This window comes from Apteryx mantelli, chromosome 1, assembly GCF_036417845.1.
Source record: "Apteryx mantelli isolate bAptMan1 chromosome 1, bAptMan1.hap1, whole genome shotgun sequence".
NCBI classification, from domain to species: Eukaryota; Metazoa; Chordata; class Aves; order Apterygiformes; family Apterygidae; genus Apteryx; species Apteryx mantelli.
Genome location: NC_089978.1, coordinates 196,782,735 through 196,799,093, shown reverse-complemented (window position 1 = coordinate 196,799,093; position 16,359 = coordinate 196,782,735). Strand labels below are relative to the sequence as shown.

General features: G+C 36.7%; 1 protein-coding gene across 2 annotated transcripts in view; it reads left to right on the top strand.

The window, feature by feature from the left end:
* The window catches only part of FAM3C (FAM3 metabolism regulating signaling molecule C), a 32,682-nt gene that overhangs the window by 5,507 nt on the left and 10,816 nt on the right, over nucleotides 1-16,359 (top strand). For both annotated transcript variants that reach the window (XM_067315364.1, XM_013956492.2), the window contains exons 2-5: nucleotides 7,629-7,689; nucleotides 10,546-10,650; nucleotides 11,676-11,705; nucleotides 12,136-12,259. In XM_067315364.1, coding sequence (XP_067171465.1) covers nucleotides 7,677-7,689; nucleotides 10,546-10,650; nucleotides 11,676-11,705; nucleotides 12,136-12,259 — 272 coding nt within the window. In that variant the 5' untranslated portion in view covers nucleotides 7,629-7,676. The remainder of the gene's footprint in view (nucleotides 1-7,628; nucleotides 7,690-10,545; nucleotides 10,651-11,675; nucleotides 11,706-12,135; nucleotides 12,260-16,359) is intronic.

Sequence of the window (16,359 nt, the reverse complement as noted above, 5' to 3'; positions counted from 1 at the left end):
ATTCAAGTGGTATCATTTTTGTAAGAGAAGTTAACAGTTGTACTGGGTGGTAGATTTTGCCTCTGAGGAGGAAAAAATACATATCCACAATTCTGTAAGTTCTGCTGTGTGGACAAACCTTTTGCCTGTGTGGTGTTCTTCATAACCACAAGGAATTTCTATGGATAGAGGAGTGCCTGAAGGGGAGAAATGACTTGCATCCGAAGGCATAAATGGTCCCTGGTTATACAACAAAATTGAAATACAGTAATTATTTTTTAAGATGTAATTTTTTTCTATGTCTGTCATTCAGGGAAATAAATTCAGTTTCAAATTAAACAAAATTTGTAAATGCAGTGGAAAAACTATGAATAGTCTAACAAAAGGATTAGGAGTGATCTGGGTAAGAAAATACATCTTGTAGTTGAATAAAACCAATCATGCTAAAAGCCTGGATTCCTACTCTGGTTTAGATTCTGAATGATTTCTACAGTCTCAGCTGTTTGGTCTGTGGCTGCTTCCTCACCCCAGACTGGCATATAATTCAGGTTGGCACAGCTACTGGTTTAAAACTAGAGCTCAGATAGGAATAGCTAATGCTAATCTTGAAATGTCTGAATCGCTGTGTAATTTTGAGCAGAAAACCACCACCACTCTGAACTTCTCAAAGGCAGCATAGGCTGGAATAACTATTAAAAGAGATTTGATTAAACAGAATTTTATTTCACTGATTGCACCTTCATCAGGTATGAAAAGATAAAATGGCTTTTTTTTAGTTGTTCTCTGACAGAAAAAATGTGTCTGCTGATCACTGTTTGTGTTTGCAGCACAAAATGCCTTCCTCAAAGACCATCCTAATCTAGTTTTGCCTCAGAAATAAAAATAAAATCCTAAGCTTTCTCTTCCTTTTGTACTAAATAATTTTGAATGCTTATCTAATCCTAGTACAAAAATAGTACAGTGTAGCTTGGTAATACTGTACATATTAACAGATAGTAATACAGTAGATAAAACAGGTATTGCATTACTTGACCATTTTGAAAGTATGCTAATTTCTAAATCCTGTTGAAGAGAGGAAAAAAAAAATCCTCCTGTTCGTGAATTTAATTCAAAGCATCTCAAGCTGATACAGATGGAGTAAAACATGTCTGTATACACCTGCACATATAATAGTATAGAAATATGGGATTAATATTGAAGAGGACACTAGCTCAAACTTTGTAAAGTACCTGGATTAAGAAAACCCAGCGTTTATGTTTGTCTAGAGTTTCATGATGATTTACAGCATTCTTGAATAGTCTTTTCCATTTTTTGACTATCCTTGTAGTTGGATTCAATCTATAACTACAAATAGGTAAGCAGCAAACAGCTCCATCTCCAGTGGACACTGAGAATAGTTCATCTTAGCATATTTTAACCAATTTCTAAATTACACCTTGGAGGTAAGAGACAAGGGTGTCCATTCTTTACTTCTCTCTTAGCTTTCACACATTCTTACAAAAAAAAAGCTGATACTTTTAGCCCTGCAGTTGTTTTATTTAGATCATCTATTTGTCATCTAGATTCTTCCATTTAAAGATTATGCTTTAAGAAAGATTTAGAAAAAAATCTGTGTACCAATCTCAATCAAAAGTCTGGGTAGCACATAGGTAGAGCAGAATCATTTGTTTGTTTGTTTGTTTTTCACACAGCAATCCTTGTGGTACATTTCAGAATGAGCATTTCTGTTTTCGCAACAGTACCACATTGATGCTTAATATCAGAGTTGCTGTAGCCTCTCAGATCCTTTTCTTCATTATTGCTGCCTGGTTTTCTGTACTTATGTCCTCTTGAAGCATATTTCTTTGTTTTATTTAATTTCATTGTTGATTTTTTTTGGGGGGGGGGAACCTTTTTCCAGTTTACTAAGATCAGAATTCAAAATTACCTTGACCTTCTGAATTCTTGCCCCTCATTCCTGCTTGCTTTCATCTGCCAGTGTCATAAGTATTCTCTGTACAAATTATCAAATTGCTAGTGGAAATACTGTTACCCTAGGGAAGTGGGAGTAAAATAGACTAATTTACATGTTTCGCATTATCCATAAGAACATTTATTACAGTCATATTTGGAAAAAAAAACCAAAAAACAAAAAACAGAGAGAGCAGGTAGAGCTTTAAACCACAGTAAGCAGGGCACAGTCTCTGTGCAAGTGAAATGTGCTTTTCTTCATGTACTCCATGACAGTGATCTCTGGGCAAGAGCATTAAGGAAGGCTAATAAAGAGTTGACTGAATTGAATGGAATTCAGCTCAGGACAGAAATCTGGACTTCACTCACTGTTATCTCAGTATGACAACATTAAGAGCTGAATATTTTTTTTTAACCAGTTATTTTACTTACCTCAAAGGAATTTCCTCACACCCTGATTCTAGGAAGAAACTGGCCTGCTCGATGACCATCATAGCTAATACATGAGCACAAAAAGAAGCTAATCTTAGCATGTTAGAAAATGTTTATCATATTATAATACAGAAAGAAGATTTGCTTTGCAGGATTATAAGCTCATAGTTTTCCTAAATGAAGTTATAATAGAAGCTTCCTATGTGAAATACCTGGCAGAGTTCCCCGAAAAGATACAGGTCACTTCTTTTAAAACAGATATCTACTGCTCTAGTGATTATAGCTGGATAGTTTTAGCATATATCAGAATGTGTGTAGCAGTTATATGAATGTATATACTGAATTGGCAGACTTGTGTTAAATCTGTTATCCCTTTTACCACACAATTTAATCAACAAACGGAGCAGCAAACTAAAAATCCCCCAAAGACTAGAACTGAATGGTAATGAAAGAAGGGTGGGGGTTAGCACACTTCTCTCTTCCTTTTTTGTAAGCTGTTGTTTCTTTTCGCTTCTTCTACTTTTGTTATGTTGCCCTATGTATAGCATTTGGGGCTGTTAGGGAGGTTGCTACTTGAAAAGGAACTGGAAATCATAACATCTGGAAGGTGCCCTTGCCTTGAGACAAAATACAATTCACAAGAATGGGTGGAGTAGAAAAAAGTAACCTCAACAGGAACCTCAACTCCCAACTGTCTTTCTGCACATCCACTCCCTACTACTCTGTAGCCAGAATAAATAACACTTTTCTGCAAGGACCAACATAAAATAGTGCAACTCCATGCAGTAAGTGTACAACATACTGCAATTCAAAAAAAGTTTGTAATGTGTATCTTCTTGTCTTCTCCAGTTCACTAAACTGCCTACCTTTTTCTTCCTACTCCTGAGAGGTCAATCAACCTAGGTACTGATCCATACCGAAAGAACAATCCCTAAATTCACTAATGCAGCAGAACCAACTTCATTCCTGCTGTGTTTTTGTCACTTTTGTCAGTATGTTCAGACAGTTCAGAGAGAACTTTCTACCATCAGTTTAACTAACAAAACATTCCCCTCTTCTTTGTTTGCTTCTATTCAGTAACTAGCAACTTTACATACAGGAATGTCTTACTGAATCTTACTGATCAGTCTTACTGAATCAGCATGGTTGGCTGTCTGATCTCTACTGAAGATTAACATCATCTAGGCTTTAAAAGAAAACGTTAGCCACCTACTGACAGGTAGGCCACAACAGCCTTGTATATCTGTGGTCTTGCAAGTATTGAGGATGTGGGCATGGTCTACTGTAGGTGTGAGGTCACTGCTCTGAACTTTTTTGCCTCTGACTTTTCTTCTGTTTAAATGCTGGCTTTTGCAAATTTGGCAATGACAGGCAGCAAGGCTCAAAAATCTCTTCAACTGATACGGCTGTTTCTGAGAGAAGAAATGTCTACACCTTTCCTGCTGAGTGAGATCACAGGAAAAGGCAAAGCATGCTCCTGCAGTCCCATGAAAAGTTGTACAGAGTTCCTCCTGGCAAATTAGGAATATAAGGAGTTTAATAGAACACGTAATTCAGTTATATTCATCTTGTGAATGAATGTATGTGCCACGTGTAGATATTTGACTGTGCTGATTGTAACTAGTTTTCACTCTGACTATTAAAACACTTGTATCCCTATCCATGATAGAGGCAAACTGGAATCCTGTGCTGCAGTCCTTCTTCCAATATTCCATCCAGGGAAATAATAACTTTCCTTTACGTGAAGAAGAGGAGACCTTGGCATCTGAAGGTGCTGCGTGTAGATTCTCCTGTGGATAGCTCTTTGCTTCCAGGCACTTGGTGTCACATGCAAGGGATTTGTTAGTTTCTTGCCCCATGTCCGCTTTTATACCTGACTGATAGACTTCTAAGTCCTGTGCTAAGAAGGCAGTCTGAAGGGGAAAAAAGAATACATTTCATAATCATACTGCATAGTGCTTCCCAAAATCCAGCTGTTACACAAGTCACAAGTAGATCTTGATCACTTCTGTCAGCTGTCTCCTGTTGCTCTCGCTGCCCTTGCTTCGGTATAGGGTTCTGCTGTACTCTGAGGTCAGAGTGCTGCGGAGCGCCCCTCCTTCCGGGCTCTATCTCCTGGGTCAGTTTCTGACTAATAAGTGATAAATACGAGCCTCGTTGTACTGCCTGACAAAAATAAATCATACTAATGCAGTAATAAAGGGGTTACCTTTATTATTGGACATTCATAAGTTATGAAGTCGTTTGGGCTGTAATTCTGCTATCCCTGCTTGATGGAATGTTATGTCGAAGAGGAGGATTTTTATTTTTTTTAAAGCCCATTTTTCTAAAGCAATTGAATAAATGCTGTTGCTAGTATTTTTGTGCATCTGAGTCTGAGCGAAGTTGGTTGTGGTAGTGCTTTTTTTTTTTCTCTTTTTAATAATCCTAAATAAAGTGATAATTGAACTTGCAAAATCCATTTTTATATCACTTCTGTAATTTCAAAGGGTCTTATATTACTTTGTAATTACAAGATCTGATACTAAAGATGTGGCATGGTGTCCTATAAGCATTCATAAGGGCTTTTGTGGTGTCCTGTTTTATTCCTGTTCTGTCTTTGATTAAAAAATTTTAAAAATGATCTAAGACAATATTGTATTGTAAAAGGACTTGGTGTTCATAAACTGAATCCTCTTGCAGTTGGAGAATCCTGTGCAACATGCACCTGTGCTTTAGCATTCCTGTACTTATTCTTTAGATCAAATGCCGTAATTCTTCTTCGTAATAAAATTCAGTATATGGTAATTAAAAAAAAAAAATCTCTGCATTTTTTTAATTTCTTTCAAGTTGAGGCATAATATATTTTTTTCTAAATCTAAGAAACATTTCAGATTTTAAACATGGAGCTGATCTGTAGAATTCATTTTTTGCATTTGAGTTTGTTAGATGGTTTTGTTTATAGTCAAATAAAGAGTGGACTATTTTTTTCTAGAGCTGTTAAAACAAACTAGTGGTTGTTGGAACTACAGAATGTGTTTATTTTAATGTGGATATATTTCCGGGGGGAGGGGGGGAAGGGAGGCTGCAGAGGTGGGAGGGAGTGCTTAAATTAATTCTATTCACCAACTTTAAAAAAAAAAAGTGAGTTTGCCATATCAATTGATTATTGTTTTTAATATTCTTGTTACTTGAAGATACACCTGAAATCAAAATGACATCTCTGTATAAATGAAAGCAATTAATACTGTGGATTCTGCTTGTGCAGACTTATGGATGTAAGGCATTATATATAATATGTAAAATGCCCTGGCAGATTTTTTTTTGCCTGTTATAAAGTAGACAAATGCTTGTCTTTCACTGAAGTACATATCCATAATACGAGATTTCACTTGTAGTGTATATCCTTTCCATTCAAAAACATTTATTTCTACTCTTAAAATGTTATGTTGATACTTATTTTTAGATTCTTAGGGAGCAGAAATAAATATTTCTGTATTTATATTCAGTTTCTCCTGTTCACTTTTCTACTGAGCATTTTCCTTGGTACTGTAAGCAGTATAGCATAATGGTTATGTCTTTAGCAAAGAGGGTCTGGACAAAAATCTCTGAACTTGCAGGTGCTAATTGAAGTGAAGCAAAAGACTGCTTGTGTAATACAACTTTTCCCTCCCCATTATAGAAAGTTAGAACTGATTTTGGTGATCTTCTTGAATGACTGAAATTTTGTCTTCTAAGAACTATTACGTTTCAGGCAGTTTCTAAAGATAAGTTTTTGACTGTTTTTCACAGTCATGGCATAGGATGATAGTGTTTTAGGGATGCTGTAGCTTTTATGATAGGTGGCTGTGGGACAACCACTTGAATTAGAATGATAATTTCTTACATATTTTCGAATTTAACTCTAGTGTAGATAATCCAACAAAATCACTGAATGCCAAGGGTTTTTTTCCCCCCATGTTAGATATAAGTAGTTGTCAGTCTGAATAGTAAAATGAAAATTCAGGAACAGATTGTTTGTTTGTAATCCAGAAGGGAAGTTTTATTTGTTTGAATGGCTTATGTATTTTTGAAAGTAACTGGAAGCTCTTTCTTATTTATGATAACAATAGAGAAAATGAAATAGTATACTGCTTGAACTGTTCTGTTTCCAAGCAAAATCTAATTTTAGTTCATTTAAAGATTTTTTTTTTACATACTTAATCTACTTTATATATATATATTCTTGTCTATACATCTACTTGTATATACTTAAATATAAATATATACTTATAAAACTAATTACAGTGCTTCAAAGCAACCTGTGGTGCAGCATTGGTAAAGGTTAGGGTGTTTGCTAAACCTGGTTTTCTTGGATACCATATCCAATGCAGAGAGTGCCAAGCGGCTGCACGTGGTCAGCTTCTTTGCTCCGTGCCTCTTGGATGAGAAGTAAAGGGAGACTCGGCACAGGGGGTGTCCCCACTCCATGCAGTATGTACGGAGTCTGCAGCACTGGTAGTCCTGGAGGCAGAGGGCAAGAGACTTGGTTGCAGCCCTGGGTCGAGGGGTTGCTGAGCAGGAGAGGGCAAGCAGCAGCCTGTGAAGAGGGCCTGGGTAGGTGGTGGCTCCTTAAGGCTTTGCGTGGTAGGTGGCAAGCTCTTCTCAAGAAGAAACTTCTGGACTTACACAGTTTGCTGCTTAGGCCAAACTTTTCTGTTTATCCTCTGAACTGGTTTGAATTTTAAGGCTATTGCTTCTATCACCATTGACTGTAGCATGAATCTCCTGGATACTGCTTTGAGTGATAAAAGCATTATTAACATATCACATTGAAGTATTAGAATTATCTTTTCTGTGCACAGTGTAGTTTGAAACGTGGTATTGCCAATTGCAACTTGCATCCAAAAGTCATTAGGAGTTTGAAGGAATGCAGACAGAACTGTTTACTTGTACTGTACAGCTTCAAAAAATCAAAGACTGCCTGGATACAACACTGTTAGATATTTAAGACATCGCAGATCAAAGGCTGAAAGTGGACAGAATTTATAGTAGATTTCATGAAATCAAGGTAATTTTTTTTTCAGATGGCTTTTTTCATAGAGTAACAAATAAAAGCAGTTTGTCAGAAATCTATCTTGAGTCTTCCTCCTTTTACTGTGAGCATTAAGAAATCAAGCTAGTTAAGTATTCAGGAAAATCATGCTTAATGTTACTGGCTAGAAAATCCAAGATGGTTTTGTGATGAGTTAACAACAGTGATGGTCATATTTGACTGTAATTACAATGGTGTGCTTTCTTTTTCCTAGGTGGCTTTTTTTAATGCAGTAGTGTCGTCAGCTGGCTGAAGACTGAACATGAGAATAGCAGGTAAGTGCACTCAGTGAAATCAGACCTTTGTAACTTGTGAAACAAGCTGTAGGCAGCATTAATGAATAAAGGAGAGCTGTGACAATAATACAAAGTTTTAAAATATGCACAACGGTTTCGTCATGACATTGCTGTCCCATTTTACTGAGCTTTTGGAAGCACGTTTTGGAATTTGGCATGGTCTAAGAGCAAGCGGTCAGTTACAGCAGTACAGCTATCTTCGGTGACTAGATAAGGTGCCATGACTTGATCTGCTTTGGCTGCTAATTCTATAAGATGATGAAGGAATAATAAAATGGCTAATTGCTATGTTTTAAGCAATTTCTTCCCCACCTCACACCACAACCAGAAGTGTCACACATGGTTATAATATAGTGTTTGAAACTTCTGGAATGGTTAGTGGGAGTTGGAAAGCTGTAAAAACTTTAATAGAAGTATGTTACTTCAGTCCAGTGCTTGAGAAATTGATTTTACTTGAAAGTGTATAGTAGTTGTAAGAATTGCAATATTCCTTTGGCAAAGATATCTTATAGGAAAATTTTATTTTAGAAGTTTCTTTGCAGTAGAATAGCCTGCTGCATTTGTATGGCAATTGAACAATTTTGACATTCTGATGCCTTGCACTTTAATTAAAAAGTTGTATGGTTATGTTGCAGGAGGCATAACTGTTCACCCTCCTAGAAGAGGGTGATGCTTTCTTTTCCAAAAGAGTTAAACATTAACCTTTTTAGCTGCCCGAAAGTATTCCTGATTTCTGTGGCTGCTTCTAAAATTATCATTCAGGGTAGTTACAGAGAGCTCAAGAGTGGATATACAGTTTTATTAATTGCAGTAAGTGTAATTGGGAGCCACTTGTTAAAGGGAAAGCAAAGCCAATAGAGGTCTGGGGAAATGCTGTAATTTCTGGAAGATGGCCAAATCACCTGGAAGATGCCTTTCCCAAATCTTTCTTCTCTTCCATCTAACTTAAAATTTTGTTGCTAAAACCTACAGACAAAAAAGATAAGACAGTCCATATAGAATATTTCTCCTGTAGCAAACAGGCTGGGTTTGCTTCAAGTATTAAGGGGGGTTGGACTAGATGATCTCCAGAGGTCCCTTCCAACCTCAGCGATTCTGTGATTAAAAGATTTTTCTAAGAGAATATTTCTTACATCACTCAGTGGGAGCCTGTGCAATTCTGAAAGGCTCAGAATATTAAATGGAAGAGATGGTTAGTGCTCATACAGTACTGAGTTCTCATTCATCTCTTCCTCCATCTACCCAAACTGTGTGCTCTCCAACTGCCATTTGCTATATGGCACATTCCAAACTATGGTACCATCTTGTCTTTTTAAGTAATGTTACCTTTGCAGACCTTTTCTCTGCTTTTTAATGTAAATTCAGATCGTTTTCTTTAGCACTTACCTGTGGTTCATTTTTCTTCAAATGCAGTTGTCTTTGAAGTCCCAGCTTGATGTTCTTAAATTAAGTTTGTTTCTGTATTTTTTCTTTACATAATGTCTGTGTGCTCACCCATGCATGTCTCTTTCCTTATCTATCTTTTCTCTTTCTATCTGCTTATCTTTCCCCCCCGTCTTCCCCCTCCCCCCCGCAACTTTGGAAGGATTGATTAACAGCTTTCATCCTTCTGAAAGCTGAGTAATCTATCTATTTTAAGGTTTTCTAAACAGCCCTTCACAGCCCTGTCTGAGATATGCAGGAGTACATAAGATCTTTTCTGAATAATTTATTTGCCTGGCAATCTGAGAAATACAAGCATTCTGCAGGGTCGCTTCTCCCAAAGCTGTTCAACACAGTGGGATATTGATCAGATGCCTCTTCACCTAACTAGGACTCAGAATAATGACTTCTAATTCCAGACAGTCAGTAATTTACAGTAAAACTGAACGCAGAATATTCTGTAAAATCTGTTGAAAATAATGTTAGAAAATGGCAAATATGTAACTAGAACAGCAGGCTTCATGGTGGTGCTAAGTACAACTGAGTTTCTGTTTCAGATATAATCTCTGTGATTGTGTGCTTCCAGCTTTTCTCCCTGCCAGGTGGCTTGACCTCTTGGCATTGCAAGAAAATTAGGCTTGTAAAACTTCAAGCCACCAGAGACCTCAACATATTAAAAGGGGGAGGGGAAAGCTACTGCTTTTTAAAGAAGAGATGATTTAAAAAATAATAAGATTTTACTAACTTGATTTTTGAAGGTCAGTAATTAAAAATTTATTAAAAAGAAGGCAGAGGGGCTTTTTTTTTTTTCTTTTTTTTTTAAACTGTATTGCTCAGGCTTGACTAATCAAAGCAGCCAAGCTGTAGTATATAAACAGACCCATAATTGCTCAGTCTGGGTCACACATTAAAATAGAGGTATCTCAGTCTGAAGACAAAAAGAAAGGGAGTATTTATGAACAGTGAGCAACAGGGACATATGGCTAAGAACTGGGAAGTAGGATGGGGGCAGTGGGACTTTCTGCTTTGGAGAGCAGCCAATTGTTAAATCAGCTTAGTTCATCTTGTTCAGCTGGATTTCCATGAACAAGTCTGTGCTTTCTGCTGGTTGCTGAGCTGCGTTGGTTTACTGTGAGGTCAGACCAGCATGAAGCTTGGAGAAAGAAAGGAGGTGAGATTTCATGGCTGGGATATGTGTTTGGTGTAGCAATCTGATAGACTGACTCAGTTGCACCCTACATTATAATGTTCTTTTCTTGTGGATTATTTTTGTTTGGCGAGCCCCACAGCGTTTCTGAAAGCAGTTCTCCTTAATCTAACCTGATAGAGATTTCTCATGTAGTTAATTTTGGTAAATTTTAATGTTATCATTTACAGATAATTTTTTGAAACTTTTTCTCTGCTTCTGAATAGGTGCTGCAAAGTTGGTAGTAGTCGTAGCAATATTTTTATTGACATTTTATGTCATATCTCAAGTTTTTGAGATAAAAATGGATGCAAACTTAGGACACATATTTGGTGAGTGATGACTTTGTTTTTCTAGATACCTGTTAATATTTATTTGAGCCATAATCAAGAATAATATATTCTTTTTGCTGTAACCTTGACTTAGACTCTTGCACTTCAGAAGAAACTTGTGTTTATTTTTAATGTGTGTAGTTTCAGTTATTTTATATATGAAATATTTAACCTACGTTCTTAATAAGTTTGATTCTTGTCTTGCAAGCGTACACAATTTTACCTGATTTTCTGTTTACTGCTACTTACCATCTTAGCTGAGAGTTGTAACCTATGTAACTGACATGTACAATTGAATGTGCAATAATCAAAACATTTCAGATGTGCCGAGTTCTACAAAAAAAAGGGGTTACCAGCATAAATGGTTTAAAATTCACGGTGTGTGTTTTGAACCAACTTTGTCTTGAAAGGGGCTTATGGGTGGGATTCATGTTACTTAACTCCAGACTCCAGTGTGAGCATCCACATCTGAACCACTCATCAGAGGCATCTGTAATAATCACTGAACAGACATAGATTCTGTTAAGTATCTCAGGAGCATTTCAGACATCTGCCTGATGAGGTCACTTGTGGCCCTTCCCATCCAAAGAAAGGGGGTCTTGAAGCCTGGGTTCAGATGTACTGGAGTTGCGGACTTCCAGCATTAGGTGAAAGAAGTCCAATCCTGGTAAAGCTTCTAGTCTGTGGTACTTCTGCTTGGTTGGATAAAATCAGGTTATAAGAATGGAATTTACTTCACTCCAGCACCCACATCTCCGTAGGCCCCTTGTTCTGTATTTCTCTATGCTTACCTTCATTGGAGAGCTGTAAATTAAGATAGTGCCTCAAAATGTGGTCCCTGATCACTTTCTTTCTTCTGCTGTGTACAGGTTTATGTTTTACATCAGAACATAATGTTCACATGTATTTGATGATTTAATCAATCTATTTTTATAGATGTACAAAAAGGTTTAAAATTTATAGGCTATTTTACAGTAAATGACATTTCTATAGTAAAAATCTTATAAAACTCTTTTGCATTTTAGCTAGATCAGCACTGGATGCAGCTGCACGCTGTGAGTACTCATATGCATGTGTTACTGCTGTGGCTTGCTTTCACTAAAGGCAGAAAGAATGCTGGATTTCAATAGTTAGGAAAGTCTTAATTACACTTAAAATGCAATCAGAAACTTTTTTTCTCTTTCTCTAACTTTCCTAAATTTCTGGCAAAGTCTGTATGGTTTTTCCAGCATTTTGGCAAGAGTGCAGAGTTTTATTTGTGGCTTTTGATGACCATGGTAGGTGGCAAGCAAAGGGGTAAGAACAAGGGAGCAGGGTAAAGTAGTACTGCAGGAACTTAGATTATTTTAAGCTGCTGTGAAACTGCACCATGAAGCCTGGCTTGCCTCTGCTCTTCTTGAATTCCTTTGGAAAATTGACTAATTAACTATTTAACTGTTAGCTTACCTGTATTGCTGTCTTTAAAGTCCTGTTTTATTTTGACAGCTACAAAACCTCCAAGATACAAATGTGGGATTTCTAAAGCTTGTCCCGAAAAGCATTTTGCATTCAAAATGGCAAGTGGAGCAGCAAATGTAGTTGGGCCTAAAATTTGTGTAGAAGATAATGTGTAAGTATTGGCACCTGTTGTCTGTATGTATCTCTTTAAATTGTTGTCTTGGGTCATGTTGTATGCAAAACCAGTAATTTAAATGATTTTTTGCTTGTAAGTTTTCTTTGCCTGCATAATGACCACATGAACAAGTTATCACAGATCAAATTGTAATATAAAACACATTTGATAATCTGCAGTAAATGCTGAAGTGTATGCTATTTTAATAAATGCAAGACAGCTTACATTTTATTTTAGGTTTACAGACTTAGAGTAGTCACACTTTGTAAAGTCAGATGCAGACTTGCCTCCAAGTACCTTTTTCTTGTGCCCCTAATTGTAATTCAATGAATAATTTTATTTTTAAGTAATTACTCCCAATACTTCTAATTGAATGTCATCAGCTAGAAATGTGCTGTGGAATTGTCTTTTGCAAGTCATCTTTATAAGCCATTTATTTCAATAGGACCAATGACAAAAGATTTTCCACATTTAAAGGATGACTTCAAAAGGAAAAAGTAATACTTTAATGATTAGTAGTTATTTAATTGTGCTGATGATAATTATAGTTGCAAAATTTAGAACAACCATGAAATGAAATTCACTTTTTGTAATATTTCCTTAATGCGTCCTTAAAGGAACTGTTTGAAAAAGGTGCCTTTAAGTCTTGTGTTTCTAATAACAGTATTTTTAATGTAATATTATCAATAATACTATGCCTACAGCATTTAACTGCATGTCTTTAATATTCCCATTATATGGATTACAGCAAATAGGATAATCAATCTGTTGAATTAGGTTTTCCATCACTGTATTCCGTAATTTAAAGCGACGTCATAAGAGTAAAGATAAGACTCTTTTTAGTGTTAACTCTAGCAGTTTGTTTGTAGTGGTGTCAAAATGAGTGATTTTTCTGACTATCACTCATGCGCAGTGTCTCCCCTTTGCTTTGCTAGTTGAAACATCAGCACTGTTGGAGTTTCAAGCAATTCTTATGCGAGGCCAATTTAGCTTGAGCTTTCTTGCAGATGTAGGACTGCGTTGGTGCAGAACCCCGTTTGCAGCAGAACTTCCCTGTGTGGTCAGGGAGCACGTGCCAAGCTGGCGTAGGCTCTCGGTCCCCTCAAACTGTAACTAAAAGCTACTAGTTTGTTCCCATTCATACCACTTTATGACCTTGGACAGTCTTATCTAATCTCTCTGCATGTTATTTTTGTTGGTGTTGCAGAATTTGCCAGCTTCTCATTCTGGTTGCTAGGAGGCTTAATATCTGTGAAGACTTGGGTGATTCGCTGATTAAAAGTTAAAGGGTGAAAGTAATACTTTAACTTCAGGGCTGTGATTTTATTAGTGCCCTACCTACTGGTCAACTAAGAAGAGGAAATTGTTCTTGTCAAAAAAATCCTCTACTATTTTACCGAAGAAAGTGAGGAAAAGAAAGTGGTTGCTGGCAAGAAATCTTCCTTTCTTTTAATACTAGTGTACAGCTAATGGCATCTTAAGTTCAGTTTCCTTTGTCAAAAATCTCTGCTATTGCCTTCTAGGAGGACTTTTAAATGTTTGTTTAAACATGCACCAGAAAATTGGGTTAATATTATATGATCTCCTGCTTTGTTCATAATGCATTTGACTGGTATTTTAAAAGTTCATATAATTTGTTGGTTGTAAATTTTTGGAATTCTAAAACTGAGAAACTGCTGCCCTCCTGTGAGCAATTTGCAGCATTGCACCCAGTAGTTAAGCACACAGACTACTGGAGTGTGTGAAATATATTCTTTCAGAGTTACGAGATATTATTTCCTGGGTGGTAGCTCTTTTTATTGTTCAAATAAACTGTTCACCAGAGTTTCTTGGCCTGATTTACGTAGAGAAGTACAATTTGGGTGATTTTTGTCACTGTTTAGTCAAAAGTATTATTATTAAATACTAATAAAAAGTGCTAAGCCACTTCGGTCCCTGAATTTATATGCATACATAGCATTATCAGAGGGGAACAAAAGTGAATTTGATTTCTTTTCTTCTTGTGTTACTTTGGTTTGCCTAACCAGAGTAAAATCTTTTTTTTTTTTTCCCCCCTCTCTGTTTTTGGTGCTTCTTTAAAAATGTAATGGCTTGCAGTTAAGAAAAATAGCTGTAATGTTTTAAGTGAAGTAGACATCTAAAACTGTGTGGAAGTTTTGTGTGTCTGATAAAGAGGTTAGTATGAGTACCTCCATTCAAAGTATTAACTTGACTGACAGTTGGTTTAGTGGAATGTTACATAATACTCTTCACAGATATAGATAATAATAAGTATCTATCTTTTTAACACTAGATTGCTCAGATTTCTGTGAAGAGGTAAATTTCAGTATCTTCATTCTACACTATACTTTGCAGAACTGGAACAGTCGGACGTGTGAGCTGGTCAGTGCCGTCTGAACCAAAAGTCTCCTGAATCCTAGTCCGGTGCCCTCTGCTGGTGCCTAATAAAGCTTAAAGCAAGATAGCTCAGCAGACGTTATTCTAAGTAGGCCCAGAAATTAATCATTCCCTCCATTGTTCCAGAAATAGTTAAAAATGAAAAGTTCCTTATTTTACTGGTATTGTGTTATTTGTAATTCTGAGCTATTTTTCTAGTTTTCTGCCACACAGTCCTGAACAATGCAGGAATACTAACTGAAGTAGAAGTACTGATTAAAGAAGATACTGTTATCAGCTTTTTGCATCTCATGTATATTATATTTGATCAGTGAAGGTCAAATAATGAGTGAGTAGCCCAGACTTGTGAGAGAGAACATGTTTGGCTGTGTTCCTTCCGTTTAAAGAAGAAACATTCCAAAAAGCTTCTAAAATGACTCTCCCTTCCCATTCTTGTGTGGTGAAAGTTTTCATCTTTGAAAAATACCACACTGCCTATGCGTCTGCTTTCTATGTTACAAGGTCGTTTCTACAAACTGTTACTCTACATTTTCAGGCCTTACCCCAGCTGGGAACTGGGGACTGCAAGGGGTTATTGTTACCAGTCCTTTTTTATGGCAGTGCTGTCGGATAGCTCCCTGGAAGCATAAGGAATTCCAGCCAGACAGCAGGTATTTTCCCCAGTCCTCTTGCACCCACACAGGCATGGGTGGCTGGGAGGTTCTCCCAGAACTGTGCAGCTCTTGCATGACAGAACCATCGCCCAGTTTTGAAGTTTTTGTGAGCCATATGCATTTTGTTATTCTGCCCACTAGTAGCATTTGGGCTAAGTAGTTCCTTTGCCTTCCTTGTGTTTGCTTCTCCTGTGTTGACTGTCAACATCAATATCCTATATGACTATTGTGAAGCTCAAGAAAAATGAATGCCAATCTGTCTCTACCTATCTATGTAGACCTACTCCTCTTTTTTTTTCCATCTGATACGCTTTCTACTCCCCTAGCCATCCATTTGAATATTTCTCTTTTAGCTAGAATTGTACATCATACTGCTTGTACCCCATTTACTGGGCACTAACGTCACAAATAGTTTGCTATTTTTGTTAGAAATAATTGGAATAATTGATCTGATGCATTGTAGCATCACACTTGTCTATTCCATGACCATTCTGCATTAGTAGTTTGTGCCCACCTAAAATATAGTAGTCCTTTGGCTCTTCAGTTGTTGTTGTGATCCAGCGAAGTTCTAAGCTTTGTCTGAGTTTATGAAGGCTTGTAAACCCCAAGTACATGTTGCTGTAATCTGTGTTACTAGACACAAAATTCATGCTGTTTTCTTTTGCTCTTGAAGTCAATTCCAGTTTATTTTCTATGGTAATTTAGCCTTTCTCTGCACAATACTTCTGTTTATATAGCTTAACCAACACACTGGATGTGTTGACATTCAAGTCCTTAATATTAAAAAATATCCATAACCTGATTCTTGAAAAACTCAATTAGCACAGTAGCAATATCTCTGCATCCTGATAATTTTCTTTTTAAAACTGCCTGTTAGCACTTCTCTAGCCTGTTCTTTGCTAGCTGGTGCTTCAGATTGTTCTGTGGGTTTTTTTGTGTTTTTCTTTGGGGGAGGGGATTGTCTTTTTATAATAATGTTTCATGGTCTTGCCCCTGCAAAATATAAAATTCAGCAACCCTGACATAATCAGAAAGTTACTTTGTGTT